At 50.3% G+C, this 14,185-nt stretch overlaps 1 protein-coding gene across 1 annotated transcript in view; it reads left to right on the top strand.

Moving 5' to 3' along the window:
* Positions 1-14,185, top strand: part of PDPK1 (3-phosphoinositide dependent protein kinase 1) — a 71,790-nt gene that overhangs the window by 45,109 nt on the left and 12,496 nt on the right. Inside the window, exons 7-11 of the mRNA XM_082644714.1 lie at positions 3,676-3,751; positions 8,234-8,302; positions 8,538-8,634; positions 9,659-9,832; positions 11,559-11,776. Coding sequence (XP_082500840.1) covers positions 3,676-3,751; positions 8,234-8,302; positions 8,538-8,634; positions 9,659-9,832; positions 11,559-11,776 — 634 coding nt within the window. The remainder of the gene's footprint in view (positions 1-3,675; positions 3,752-8,233; positions 8,303-8,537; positions 8,635-9,658; positions 9,833-11,558; positions 11,777-14,185) is intronic.

Below are 14,185 nucleotides of genomic sequence, written 5' to 3'. Positions count from 1 at the left end.
TGAAATCGAGCATCTCCTTCAGTTATGAAGGTAGGCAACAAACATCTGTGTCATTAGAGATCACAGATGTTTTCATGTCCTGTCACAGTCATCACAGATTCTTGATCTATTGTTTATGCTCATCGCTACTTCAGAATTACTGTATTAATAGACCTGCTGCCAGATCTTGTTGGTGCATTAATTAAAAAAAAACACATTAGTATATTGCATATTTATTACTTTAATATTTTGATACTTTCATTATGTATAGTCTTATAGATATTATTTTATGTCTTTAGAACATCATTCTGAGGACAGTTATTCTTTTCCACACTCCAGAGAATTCATTCATCTCTAGACTAGTGAAAGAGCTCCTTTCTAAGGGGGTGACTCTGTATCCCCAGGGACTTGGGAGTCCCTTTAGGAAGGTGGACATAGGCTCCTGGGGAAGAGGAAGCAGCAGGTGTTGTGGGGGACAAGCAGACGCAGGCCCAGAAAGCTTACAGCAGCAGCAGCAGCAGCACACAGTCCTAATACCGCCACGATTTGCTCTTTAAAGCCCAGCCATGCGGTGTGTGTGTGTCTCCCGTCCACTTTGTCTTGTGCATAATGTAGCTATTTAAAAGCACAGATACCTCTGCATACTGTGTGATGGCCTGAATTATTTAATTATGTGTAATACATATCTTTCCATATAAAAATATATTTCTAGAACTTTTAAATAATAGCACTTAAAAATATAAATCACGGAAGTAATGCACAATTATTATGAAGAACAGAAACACTGAACAGGTGAAGTATCGAGTTGAAACCTGGCCCCCGAAGGATTGTGTCATGGCCCTGCCATCTGTGCTGGCTCCGTCCTGGAGGATCAGGTGCCAGAAATGAATTGCTGGGTCGGAGAGCAAGCCTGTCCTGTATGGCTTTTGATGTTTTTTGGAAAATTGCTCCCCCAAAGTCACAGCATTTCACATTCCCACCAGTAGCACTGTGAGGTTTTCCTCTTCAAATCCTTGCCAATACTGTGCATTTTCCTTCTTTTTTATCTTTGCTGATTTGATAGGCTATTGTATTCATTAACATTTCCTTGATTCATTGTAAGGTTGAATGGTTTCACTTGGTTTTAGCTCTTGATTTGTTTTCTTCCTCTGTTGAACCACTTCAGTGTTCTCGGCTGTCAGGGTCCTGGAAGGATGCAAATGTGGCTGAGAAGTCTCTACAGGAGAGTAGCTGACCTAGGGGACCAGTTACAGACAGCAGGGCCCAAGGAAGCTGGACTTCCGCAGCGGGATAGAGAGCCCCTCGGCCCTGGGAGGGCAGGTGGGAGGGACCAGCACCTGAGGCGGGGGGCCTCTGTGGTGGGAGAGAGCTGTGGCCTGGGGGTTGGCCAGGAGGAATAATCTCCATCTCTCTCCTGCCTCCCACTGGGGGTTCCTGCTGGCTCCAGGGCACAGAGAAGGACAGAGACCGCATCTGGGAACACATGGGGAAGATGCAGCATGTCGGCCTTGTCTGTGTTTTTTAGGCATCTGCCTTTGGGGGCTGTTGGACCCACAATTAGGAAGTCTGCCGTATGGGGAGCCTTGCTGGCTTCCCACCCCAGGGATGGCAGATGGGGAGCCGATGGCCACCACGGCCAGTGGGCCTGCCTCACAGCAGACCATTGCATGCTGAATTGGTGTGGCCATGGGCCCTGGGTTTCTTTTGCATTTTAATTCTGGTGTTGTGTTGTTTATAGCCATACACTGTAAAGAATACAGCTGTAGACAGACAAAGCATATGTCTGTCGTGTTTTACTGCAGGTGGCTGTACCCTGTCAAGTTATTTCTGAGTCAGGCCTAAGTTGAGGTGCCCAGTACAGAGCCTTCAGTCAGTGCAGGAAGAGAAGGGTACTTTCCCCACACTGGAGCACTTTGTGTAGCAGGGTGGTTGACTTTGAGAAGGAAAGACGAAAAAGAAGGAAGTTTCAGCCATCCTCCCTTCCCCAGCTCTCCCTCCTCTAGAACATCCCAGAACTGAGTGAGTTGCTCCTGCTGTGTTTAGAGCCGGGTCTTTGGAGGGCAGGTGCTCATGTCTGGGCAGAGTGCTGTCCCAAGGAGGCCACCCAGGGCTTCACAGCCAAGCCGCTGGGGGAGTTTAGGGTTGGAGAATTCTTGGCTTTGGGGCTGTCTGGTGCCCTGCAGGATACTTAGTTGTATCCCTGGCTTCTACCCACTAGGTGACAGCAGCCCCTTCCTGCCCCCATTGTGGCAGCGAGAGATGTCTCCAGGCATTACCAGATGTCCCGGGGGCCCAGTTGTCCACAGCTGAGACAGTGGGGCCAACAGGCAGGCCCCTTCACCGGGGGTCTGTTACAGTTTTTAGTGTTGCCTGATTTCAGAAGTGATCCTGAAGGGCCAGAGACCTCTCAGTGGTAGGTATATTGGTGTAATGTTTTACCCAGTACACTTTCTAAGTTAGTTCAGGAAAATTTGTCCACGGAGACAAGTAATTTCTAGCCCAGATTATTAAAGATGTTGAGGAAAGGGACAGCTTGATCTGTAGAAGGTCAGGCTAGGTGAAAGGGTCTTGTTTGTCTGGAGCACAGTGGTGTTGAGCTGTGGTGTCGTGTCCTGCACGTGCCCCGGGTTGCCGTGCAGGGACCTGGTAGTGGGAAGGGCAGTCTGAGCAGGACCAGAGCCTCGCTGGCAGCCGTTCAAAGCAGGTTACCGAGTCTGGTTATGCAGCGCAATCGTGGAAGGTCGTGGGAGGCAGTTGGGTGCCAGTGCCATGGGTGTCCCCAGTGAGTCAATCAGTGGAGGTGACCCAGCACTTCACGTGCTCCTTAGAGAAGTGATTTGTCCTCAGATGGTGGGCGGCTCTCACACGGGAATCCCCAATCCTGTGTCCTCTGGTCGTGGGCAAGGCTGAAAGCAGCTGTTCTGTCCCCGATGCCAGAGGGTGCTCCGCGGGGGATACCTCTGGATTGGCACCAGGGGGTGGGGGGTGGGCAGGCTGGCTTGTGCCCACAGTGCTGCTCTGTCAGGGCTGCCTGGCCACTGATGAGCCCCTGAGGACCTACTAGGGTGACGTGGGCGTCATGCCTCCTTGCGGCAGTGATGGGTGGGTCCAGCAGCCAGACCCCACAAGTCTGCAGTTGAACTTGGCACAATCCAGTACTGGAGGTGGCAGACTGTTGCAAAGGGTCTCTGGCCGTGACGCCCGAGTCTTATTCCTCTCGTAGTCCCTAACCTGCCTGAGCTGTTTGTTATGAGGAGAGGGTATCCCTGCCCTGCGTGCAGCCTGCGGGAGATCCAGTCCTTTCCACATTCTGTGTGTGTCCGGGGCTGTTTTAGGCACCAGAGGTCCAGCTGTGAACAGACAAGGCCCCTGTCCTCAAGATGCTCCCAGCTGACAGCACGCTGGGCGAGGGCCACTCAGGTGTGTTGGCAAAAGGCAGGGAGGGGTCCAGGAGGTGCTGCCCTGGCAGTCAGGGCTGGTGTTGCTGAGCAGGCGACCTTGAAGCCAGCCCTCGAAGGGGCGGGTCCAAGAAGGGGGTGTGATGGGAGGGCCCCTGACAAGTCCTGTTCTTGGGAGTGTACAGTCTGATCTCAGGTGACGGTGGCTTCCCGAGAGATGAACACCGACTGTGCAGCGTCCACTGTGGAAGATGCTCTGTCTCAGCATGAACTTTACCCTTTTCCCTCTTCTCATCAGCCAGGGCCAACTCGTTTGTAGGAACAGCCCAGTATGTTTCTCCAGAGCTGCTCACAGAGAAATCGGCCTGTAAAAGGTAACCTGTTTTCATCTGATCCATAATTCTCTTTTCTCTAAAGTAGTTGGTATTTTTTTCAGGTGAAATTAATAGTTAAGAGAGTGCCTTTCATGGCCTTTACATAGCCAAGCCTACTTTGGAAGAAGTTAGCCTTTTGTCTTTTTTTTTTTTTTTTTTTTTTTTTTTTTTTTTTTTTTTCTTTTTGCGGTATGCGGGCCTCTCACTGTTGTGGCCTCCCCCGTTGCGGAGCACAGGCTCCGGATGCGCAGGCCCAGCGGCCATGGCTCACGGGCCCAGCCGCTCCGCGGCATATGGGATCCTCCCAGACCGGGGCACGAACCCGTATCCCCTGCATCGGCAGGCGGACTCTCAACCACTGCGCCACCAGGGAGGCCCCAGCCTTTTGTCTTTTAACCAGCATCTTTCCTTTGATAACCTGTGTGCTACTTTGTTACTACTTATACTTCCTGGGGTGGTTGTTGCTTTTATGCTTCGAGATTTGATCTTGTTCCTTCAGGAACAACTAAACAACTAACTATTCAGTGGGGAGTACTGTGGCCAGCAGGTCTGTATTAGTGACTCGAGGCTTCCTGCTGTGTCCCAGAGCCCCGGGACCATTGGTGCCACAGTGCCACCTCCGGCTCAGGCACCCTGGCTGTGGCAGCAGCTGCAGGTTAACTGTTCAGTGTAACGTGCTCTGCAGAGTGCAGGACAGGCCCAGAAGGCAGCGTCTGTGGGAGAGGACAGGACTGGGCCAGTTTCCCAGTAGGGGCCCAACCAGCACTACAGGGGGCAGGCCCAGTGGTGGCCACAGGATTGAGGGCCTTGGTGGAGTCCTCAGTTGTGAAAATGAGAAGTGCAGGGGGTGGGATATTGTGTTCACAAGAGTGGAGGTCCAGAGAGTGGAGAGGGTCAGTGGCAGGACAGTTGGGCAGTGGAGGTACAGCAGGTGGGGGTGCCGATGGCTAGGAGCTGGGAGAAGTCTGGGGTGCTGTCTTGGATGGACACGAGGCAGGTAGAAGACGGAGAGGCAGCAGTAGAACCTAGGCTTTCAGAGTTTGGGGATGACAAGTTCTGTGGTTGAAGCTTTTCTTTGGATTCTTCCTGCCCTGGGCCAGACACTCAACCCACTGGGACCATCGCTGGAGCTGACAGAGGCCCACACGGTCAGTGTTGTGCACTGGCAGGCTGCAAGGGGCCGCCTTCCTAAAGTGACAAGCGACTGCCAGGGCAGCAGAGGAGTGATGGTTCTGGGCACAGCAGCTCTGTGTTTCTGAGCCTGACGGCTTTTTAAAACCTCTTTAGGGGGTGGAGCCACAGGGCACAAACATGACAGTTGGAAGGATATTCAGAAAAATTAAGCTTGGGCATCTTAGCAGTTGCTGGGCTCTTTGGGCTTTTTTTGTTTTTGTTTTGCTTTTTGTTTTCTACTCTTATTGAACCAACAGACTTTGAGCTCTCACTGTGGGCCAGATGCTGTTGTAGGTCAGGGCTTCCCAGCTGGGACAGTTCTGCCTGCCAGGGGATATCTGGCCATGTCTAGACACAGTTTTGGTGTCACAACTTGGCGGGGATGGGGAGGGAATGGGTGGAGCCAAGGGCGCTGCCCAACATCCTGCAGTGTAGAAATGGCCCCCCAGCGAGGATGAGGGGTCCCAGATGCCCACAGGGCCCAGGCTGAGAGACCCTCCTCCAGGTGGTGGGTGCACTGGGCCAGATTCTCCAAGTGTGTGTCACTGCTGCCTAAGAACTAGCTTTTCCTCAAGTTGGGGTTTACTTTCAGGAAGAGGGATTCCTTTCGTACTAATGGAGGAAGGTCTCCAGGCTCTACTGAGTGAGAGAAGGAAGACACAGAGTGGCCACCCAGAGTCACTTGTCTGTGCATTTAAACCTCAAGAAGGATATACAAGCCATGGATAACTGGTTATCTGTGGTGGGGGTAAGGGTTAGGGCTGTGAGCGAGACCTCACTGGGTGCCTTTTTATGCTTTTAATTTTTAAAGTCATGTGATACTTATTTTAAAAATAGTTAAGAATTTTTTTCCTGATTCTAAAAATAATACTTATTCATTATAAAGAATGCTTAGAAAATATGGAGAATAAAAAAAAAAAAAAGTAGAGAGTTTCCCAGCGGTCTAGGGGTTAGGATTCGGCGCTTTCACTGCTGAGGCCCAGGTTCAGTTCCTGGTGGGGAGCTGAGATCCCACAGTCCGGGTGGCCAAAATAAAACAAACAAACAATAAAAGCCAAAAAAACGCTCATAGTCTCCAACCCACTTGTAGTCACAGATAATGATTGGGTATGTGTTTCTTTCCAGCTACTTTTTTCTGTGTGTTTTAAATGTGTTTACATTATTTTTATACAACTGGAATCATACTGAATAACCAGTTTTGAATCCTGCTCCCTTTGATTATATGATGAACATTTCCCCATATCACTAACATTATTGGCAGAAATCTTTTAACAGCTGTGTGATTTTCCAACATATGAATTCATTGTAGTTCATTGAGCTTTTCCTTTACTGTTAAAGACGTTGAAGTAGTTTTCATATATTGGGCACAGCCTGGTGTGCCTCTACGTGCGGCATGCCCTGCGCTGGGGAAGAAGGGCCCTCCTGCCTGTTCAGCTGGAGAGTCTACCAGGGATGCCCCAAGTTCCTCTTTGAATTTCAAGAAGTAGAGTCACTTGGTTTAACTGAGCATTTAAAAAATCATCGGTGCATATTGCTTTCCAGAAATGTTACACTGGCTTCCCCCTTTAGTTTTCATTGTATTAAAAAACATTTTAAATGGCAAGATACCTGTGGAAAGTTAGCCCAGAAGCCGTTCTGCTGGCAGTCCCACTCCCTGGAGATGACCTGTGAAAGCAGCAGAGGCAGCCCCACCCCACAGCCCTGTCCCTCCTCTCTGGCCACTGCCACATGGAAAGGCCGATACTTTTCTGTTGGCGTTTTTCTCTTGTAGCTCCCCATTTTAACTACACTAAACAGCAGAGAAAACCAAGTATAAGAACTAGTTACTGAGTAGAATGTACGTTCATTTTTAACATGCCCTTCACTCCATCTGTGTGTTATGACTCAGATTTCTGATCTGTGGCATTTTTCACCCACATCAAGTGCTTCGTCTACCCCGGGCCAATGGTGCTGTGATATGGGTCCGAGGACAGAGCCTTCACCCAAGGCCCCCAGCACTGTAATTGGCCTGTTGTCTCCACCCACGACCTACGATTTCATCTTCCAGAATGCCAAGCTGTGGCCTCTTCCAGAAACTGACCGTATCCAGCAACGCATGAGCCCTCCGTACATTTAGGGCTTGCGGGGAGGTAGTTGGCCATGCAGGGCAAGTTGCGTCTTGATGCTTTCATAGGACTGAGCTGGGAATAGAATGCAAATTTACAGAGGAAATAAAATATGCAAAGTAGTTCTCAGCCGTGAACTCTGAGATGCACTGAGGGGAGAGAAAAAACAGGAGCAGGAGGGAAGGAGGGTGGTGAGCAGAGCAGCCCTTCCAGGGTCCCTGCCAGCTGGTTCTGGAAAAGACTTAGGGAAATTCAGAACCGTAGTGTGTTTCCTTTAAAATGTATACTTAAGGGCTTCCCTGGTGGCGCAGTGGTTAAGAATCCGCCTGCCAATGCAGGGGACACGGGTTTGAGCTCTGATCTGGGAAGATCCCACATGCCATGGAGCAACTAAGCCCACGCGCCACAACTACTGAGCCTGTGCTCTAGAGCCGCGAGCCACAACTACTGAGCCCACGTGCCACAACTACTGAAGCCCGCGCTCCTAGAGCCTGTGCTCCGCAACAAGGGAAGCCACTGCAACGAGAAGCCCATGCACCGCAATGAAGAGTAGCCCCCACTCGCCGCAACTAGAGAAAGCCCACGCACAACGACGAAGACCCAATGCAGCCAAAAATAAAAATAAAATTTTAAAAAATATATAATTAAAATGTTCATAAAGGAGGGGCAGGGCTTTGCACAGTGAGTCCAAGAAGGGAAAGTGAAAGCTTGCTTTGTGCGCATCCTGTGGACTGTGATTTGGCTCCTTGGCATACGTGAGCTCGCGTCTGTGTCCTGGGGGTAAACAGTGAGCTGTGAGAGAATCTGAGACTCAGCTGTACTAACCTGCCAGTGCCCCTGCCCTCGCCCCTGGCACTGGAAGAAGGGGCTTTTTGGTCAGTGTTTGCTGTAGTCAGGAGTGACCGCTGCTCTCTGGCCAGGACCAGACCGGGCCTGTGAGGTCATTGGTTGCCCCTGAGCAAGGCACCAAGCCTGGCCCAGCAGTGCCTGCTGTGTGTGTGGGGGATCCTCTGGTCCTGGATCCGCAGAGAGGCCCCCTCAAGGGGAGCCCAGAGCAGGTTTCCACCCTCACACTGACGTGGTTTTAAAGGTGAGAAATAGATCAGAGGCTGAAATGGGTGGTGTGAGTAGACAGGATGGAAATGAACCATACTCGCTACTGAAATGTTACAAATGTCATTCTTCTTTGTTTTTCCCCTCAAAGTTCAGACCTTTGGGCTCTTGGATGCATAATATACCAGCTTGTGGCAGGACTGCCACCGTTCCGAGCTGGGTAAGAGACCCACACCCCACACCCCGCTCCTAGCCCTTCGCAGCAGCCTGACAGAGAAGTGGGAGGGGGCAGTCCCAGGGTTAGGGCAGGGTGGGGGGAACTTTTATCACGGCTCTTTAGTGAACATGGTGGCTCTCTGGGGAGAGAGGGAGATGGCTGTCCCAGGAAAGTACAGCTCTGTACTGGGGAGGTTTGTGTGACCCTGCCCAGAATGATGGCTTTTCTTATTTTACAGAAATGAATATCTTATATTTCAGAAGATCATTAAGTTGGAATATGACTTTCCTGAAAAGTTCTTTCCTAAGGCAAGAGATCTTGTGGAAAAACTTCTGGTAATTATTTCGAATTTTCTTCTGGTAGGATGACCCAGTAGCCACACCCTGAGTCCCTCTGAACTTGTGGTCAGAGGGCCTTTCCTTGGAGGCACCTATGTTTAATAAAAGGGCATTTTAGGGTTGATAGTGATTGTAGGTAGATGCATATCTTCAGTCTCATCCCGTCAGGCCTTTTCAGTTTCCAAGTGCCTGATTCCTGAGCTTAATAAGATAGGAAATTACTGTATCACTTTGCATTTGCTCACCAACACACACACCATTTTAAGTTACCAGATGCTGGAGCAGCTCGGCATGCTGCAGTGTCAGGTGGCTGTAAATTCTACTTAGCGACATCTGTGAGTATCAGCTTTAGAGTCAGCTACATGAAGGTGCTAGAGATCAACCCAAGTTATATAGCAAAGGTAAACAGATTTACCCAGGAAGGGAGTGTCTGTTTATGTTCTAGAAACTATAGTGTCCCTTTCCCTGATGTGTTTTGGCTCCAGACCTTCCATTCACTTGATTTGGGGGAGCAGGGTCAGTCAGCCTCTTCCCACCTGTCCCTTGTGTGTCTGTCCCCTCAGTGGGGGAGTGCGTTGGATCCTCTGTGGGTCTTGGGGGCGCAGCCGAATTCTGGAGGAACTGGCTGTGGGGCCCTTTGAGACCACGTGCAGGTGGGGGACCCAAGGCCCTTTACTCCCCGTCTGTGATAGCTTCCTGTTCACGTAAACTCTTCATTCTCTTATTAAAGCCAGTGAGTTCCTCTTTTTCCTGTTTTAGGATTTTAAGAGAATACTTGCTGCTATTCATTAACTTTTGATGTAGTGATTCATTTTCACCTGTTGGGGGAGGGGCAGAGACTCCGGAGAAGTGAAAGCTGCGCGTGGCCACCCCCCACCCCCCACGGTGACTCAGTTGCCCCCAGCACACTGTGCCCTTCCTGTTTCCAGGAGATCCCAAGAATTGAGAAGAACTACTCAGAAATAATTTTTTTTGTCAGAATTACTTTTTAACCCCGACGCTGACCTGACTTCTATTTAAGGTTTTAGATGCCACAAAGCGATTAGGCTGTGAAGAAATGGAAGGGTACGGCCCTCTGAAAGCTCATCCGTTCTTTGAGTCCATCACGTGGGAGAACCTGCATCACCAGACGCCTCCGAAGCTCACAGCTTATTTACCGGCCATGTCGGAAGATGATGAGGACTGCTACGGCAATGTAAGCCAATTGCCAGCGCACCAGGGCCGAGATGGGTCCTGCCGGCCTGCCTGGGAAGTGGCTCCTCTGGGCAGGGCCAGGGACCCCAGGTGGTAGGATGAGTGGCTAAAGGGGGAGCCAGTGTAGATCCGTGGAGGGGGAGGAGCAGTGAACACTCTGTGGCCCGAGTCTGAGTCCCTCACTGAGACTGGGGCCGAAGAGGCTTATGTCTGCCCCGAGTGCAGATCGCCAGGTGCATGCATCCCTTTCTCATTTCCTCTAGTTAATTTTTGCCCAAAGGGGTCGAACCAGAGCCTGGGCACTGAGTCTGCTGGTGGGCTTCTGTTTTCCGGTTTTGGCTGATGTCCTTATAATTTTGTATCTGAAGACATTCCGGAATGCCTCTGGTATTTCCCAGAGAATGCCAGGGTGCTGCTGCTGTTTTGAACTTTTGGGGGATGTAGTGTTGAGGATGGACACTGGTCACTGTCGGCTCTTAGTGCCTGGTACAAGCGGGACAGTGGGTGCAGGCCCGAGGGATGAGGCACCCTGGATTCCGAGGGAAGCTCAGACATAGGGTCTTCAGTATACTTTGTCCTTTAAACTTTCCTTATGGACGGTGTGAAACATGCAGAAATGGACCAAGGAGGATGGTGAGCTGCAGTGTGTCCGTCACCACCTTCAGGTCACCCTCCACCAGGACCCCCATATTTACATGTAATGTCAGGTGTTTTGATTATCAGCCATAGTCCATATTTCTGGTATGATTTCTGTCATTGTGGCTTATTGTAACCAGTTATCATATATAGAGTTCCGCCTCAGTTGACCGAGGAATTCTAGAGTTCACGTATAAGTCAACCAAGGCTAAGTTAAAATTACAACTGGCATCACCTCTTGGAGATCAAGAGCCCCCTATGTCTCCTACCTACTGTTTTAAGCAACACATCCCTCCCTTTTTTGCCCTAAAATATCCTTTATGCCCAGACTTGAATTGAGCCAGATGTGGAGTGCCATCTGTGCTCCCCCCTGACTTGCTTCCCTACCTCAGTGGTCACGGCTGTCCACAGCCTCTGTGTGTGCAGACTGCAAAGGGCTCCCTCCCTCGGCCCTAGTTGCCGACCAGGCCCTTGGGCCCTGATGTCGTTCTGGGGTCATGGCCAGCAGGCACGGGCGGGGTCCCCAGGGCCTTTGGCAGGGGTATGCCAGGGGAGCAGCACGCTCTGCTGGCCAGGCTCTGAGGGAGCCACTGGGGCCCTGGTTGTCTCAGGTCTCGGTGCCCAAGGAACCTGGCTTCATGGGCTGTGTGCGCACTCTTGAGTGTCTGTTGCAGGCCCTCTGTCTGCTGTTCCATCATGTTTGCCATGTTGAGAGCTCTGGCTTCTCGGTACTCAAGTGTCACCATCTTAATCCTGATCCTCCAGGGCAGCACAGGGCTCAAAGAGGCCAGCAGGCCGCAGGTCCCGGGCCTCCCCTTCCTGTAGGTTAAGACTGAGGATAAGCTCCTCTCTGGGGCGAACAGCTTCTGACATTGCCATCAGAAGGGGGACACAGGGCAGGCTGGATCCAGCCTGAGGCTGGTGGTCAGCTGTGTAGTAGAGGAGAAAGCTGGGCTGCGTGTCGGCGACTCGTCTCCCACGGCCTTCGGGGTGAGAGCTTGCTGGGTGTACGATAGGTCAGAGTGTGTCTGGATCTTTGGACCGGAGGGAAGTCCAGGCGCTGTTCTCACTTTTCCCTCTTCTCTGTGCAGTACGACAATCTCCTGAGCCAGTTCGGCTGCATGCAGGTGTCGTCGTCCTCCTCCTCCCACTCCCTGTCCGCCGCGGACGCGGGGCTGCCCCAGAGGGTGGGAAGCAACATCGAGCAGTATATCCACGACCTGGACACTAATTCTTTTGAACTGGACTTACAGTTTTCTGAAGATGAGAAGAGGTTGTTATTGGAGAAGCAGGCCAGCGGAAACCCTTGGTAAGAACATACAGCTGTAAGCAGTGCTCCATTTAGAAACGCAGGGTGGAACGCGCGGGGATGAACGCCAGCCGTGGTAACTGACAGAGCTTGGGCGTCCTACCTTCGTCACCACTGCTGTAAAGGCTCTGCTCCCTTCCGCCTCACACAGCTGCCTTTCTGTAAATGAGGACCCTCAAAATGTCCAACTGGAAGTGGGTGTTTGGAGAGCTGTCTGGGGGGTGAGTGGGTTTGGGACCCTCCGGGCTCTGGCCCTTGGGACTTGGCAGGCCAGGCACGCCAGCAACCGTTTTGAGACGTGGATTCACCATGATTTAAATAACCACTGCCCAACAGCCTTTTCTGCCCTGGAGCGTTCAGATGCTCTAAAAATGGACCCATGTGATTGGCGTTTGTGTTCTTATCGAGGCAAACATCTTCCATGTTTATTGGCCATTTGTATTTATTTTTTGAGGTTCATTTGTATCCTTTGACTCTTTTTTTCTTGTATGTTTTGCATCTTTCTAAAATTGACTTTTCAGAGCCATAGATACGAAGACTATTTCTCTGTTTATTTTGCGAACATTTTTTTTTCAGTTTATCTCTTCATTCTATTTGTGCATTTTTTGGTGGGGAGAGTTGCAGACTCTTACAAAGTTGAACCTGTTTGTGTGTTTATTTTCTGCTTTCCATCTTGGTCCTGTTGAGAAGAGCTTCTCCACCTAGACATTTTCTTCAAGCATTTTTATGGTTTCACCTTTTGCACAAGCAGAGAGGAGCCTGGGTTGGGGTGGGGAAGGAGGCTTAGAGGAAGAGAGGCCACCTGGACATGGGCGCCATTGTGTGGAGGAATGGGGGTGGGGGACGCAGAGGAAAAGTGGCGGGTGGATGAGGCTAGGATTTTGTACAATTAGAAATGATTGTCTCTAGGGACTTCCCTGGTGGTCCAGTGGTTAAGACTTCGCCTTTCAATGCAGGGGGTGTGGGTGTGATCCCTGGTCGGGGAGCTAAGATCCCGTATGCCTCGTGGCCAAAAAATGAAAGCATAAAATAGAAGCAATACTGTAACACATTCAATAAAGACTTTAAAAATGGTCCACATCAAAAAAAAAAAAAAAAAGATCATCTCTAGAAAAGTGAGTGTATCTCTTGGCTAGCTGAAACAATCTCCAGTTCTTGGGGGCTTATGTTCCCTGCATTGGTGTTCCGAGGAGCCCTAACGTTTACCGAGCAGGAGGGAAGGGCTCCTTCTGGGCGCCCTGCTCTGAGCAGGTCCATGCGCCAGGTTGTGATCCCTGAGAAGGGCCTGCTGTGTCCTCCCCACAGGCTTGGGCGGGTGCAGAGCACGGCTGAGAAACACTATTGCTGGTATGGGGGTGGCTACTCAGAAGGCCCATGTGCCTCGCCCGGGGCGTTTTCAGAGGCCCTGGGCAGCCCGGGCCCTTCAGCCTACGGTTCCGGGCAGGGCAGAGCAACTGGTGGCCGGTCAGGCCCTGCAACCTCTCACCCACTCTTTTTTTCGAGCTCTTTTCCCTTTCCTCCCAATTCAATCCCATTTGGAAGCTGACGACTGTGGAAAGCTTTAAGGCATCTCTCATTTGGTCAGTGGAGATCCCTCAGGCACATTCTTTAGAACGGTGATTCTCAATGCCTGGCCCATGGACCATAATAATGATTCTGTAATAATACTAAGATGGTATTTGCTTTTCTACTTTTATTTTCTATGAATGTACAGTGGAGTTTTTCAGAAGCTACACACTGTAGGATGACATTGCTTTGACAGCTAATGGAATTTGTGTTTTCTGTCTTTTGAATCTTCTAAAGAAGTAGCTTTATGGTGTAAATATGTGCACTTTTAGACATTAATAAGTTCTCAGTATTTCTGCTGGGCTCTTACTAGCTATTTTCAGCTATACCTCCTATAATTATTGTAACTTCCTATCATCGAGTAATTTACCGCTTTGCAATCCTGAAATTTTTCCTGTGCCCACATGGAAACACAGTGAAGAAGTAAGTATATTTTGAGTTGTTTGGCAATATTATTTAAAAATTTCTCAAGAACTTTAATAATTTCTATCTGAAACTTATTTTAGATTTTGTTGTGGTTTTTTTTTTTTTTTTTTGCGGTACGCGGGCCTCTCACTGTTGTGGCCTCTCCCGTTGCGGAGCACAGGCTCCGGACGCGCAGGCTCAGCGGCCATGGCTCACGGGCCCAGCCGCTCCGCGGCATGTGGGATCTTCCCGGACCGGGGCACGAACCCGCGTCCCCTGCATCGGCAGGCGGACTCTCAACCACTGCGCCACCAGGGAAGCCCTATTTTAGATTTTAATGATATATTCTAAAACAAAAGAACATTTATATGTTTTTCATATTTGAGTATAGATCATTGACTTAAAAAGGGAGAAGACTTGCTTTCCCACCCACAGTAG

Source organism: Mesoplodon mirus (assembly GCF_964341445.2).
Source record: "Mesoplodon mirus genome assembly, chromosome: 15".
Lineage (NCBI taxonomy): Eukaryota > Metazoa > Chordata > Mammalia > Artiodactyla > Ziphiidae > Mesoplodon > Mesoplodon mirus.
The sequence above is the reverse complement of the archived record's forward strand: the minus strand, read 5'-3'. Positions and strand labels throughout refer to the sequence as shown.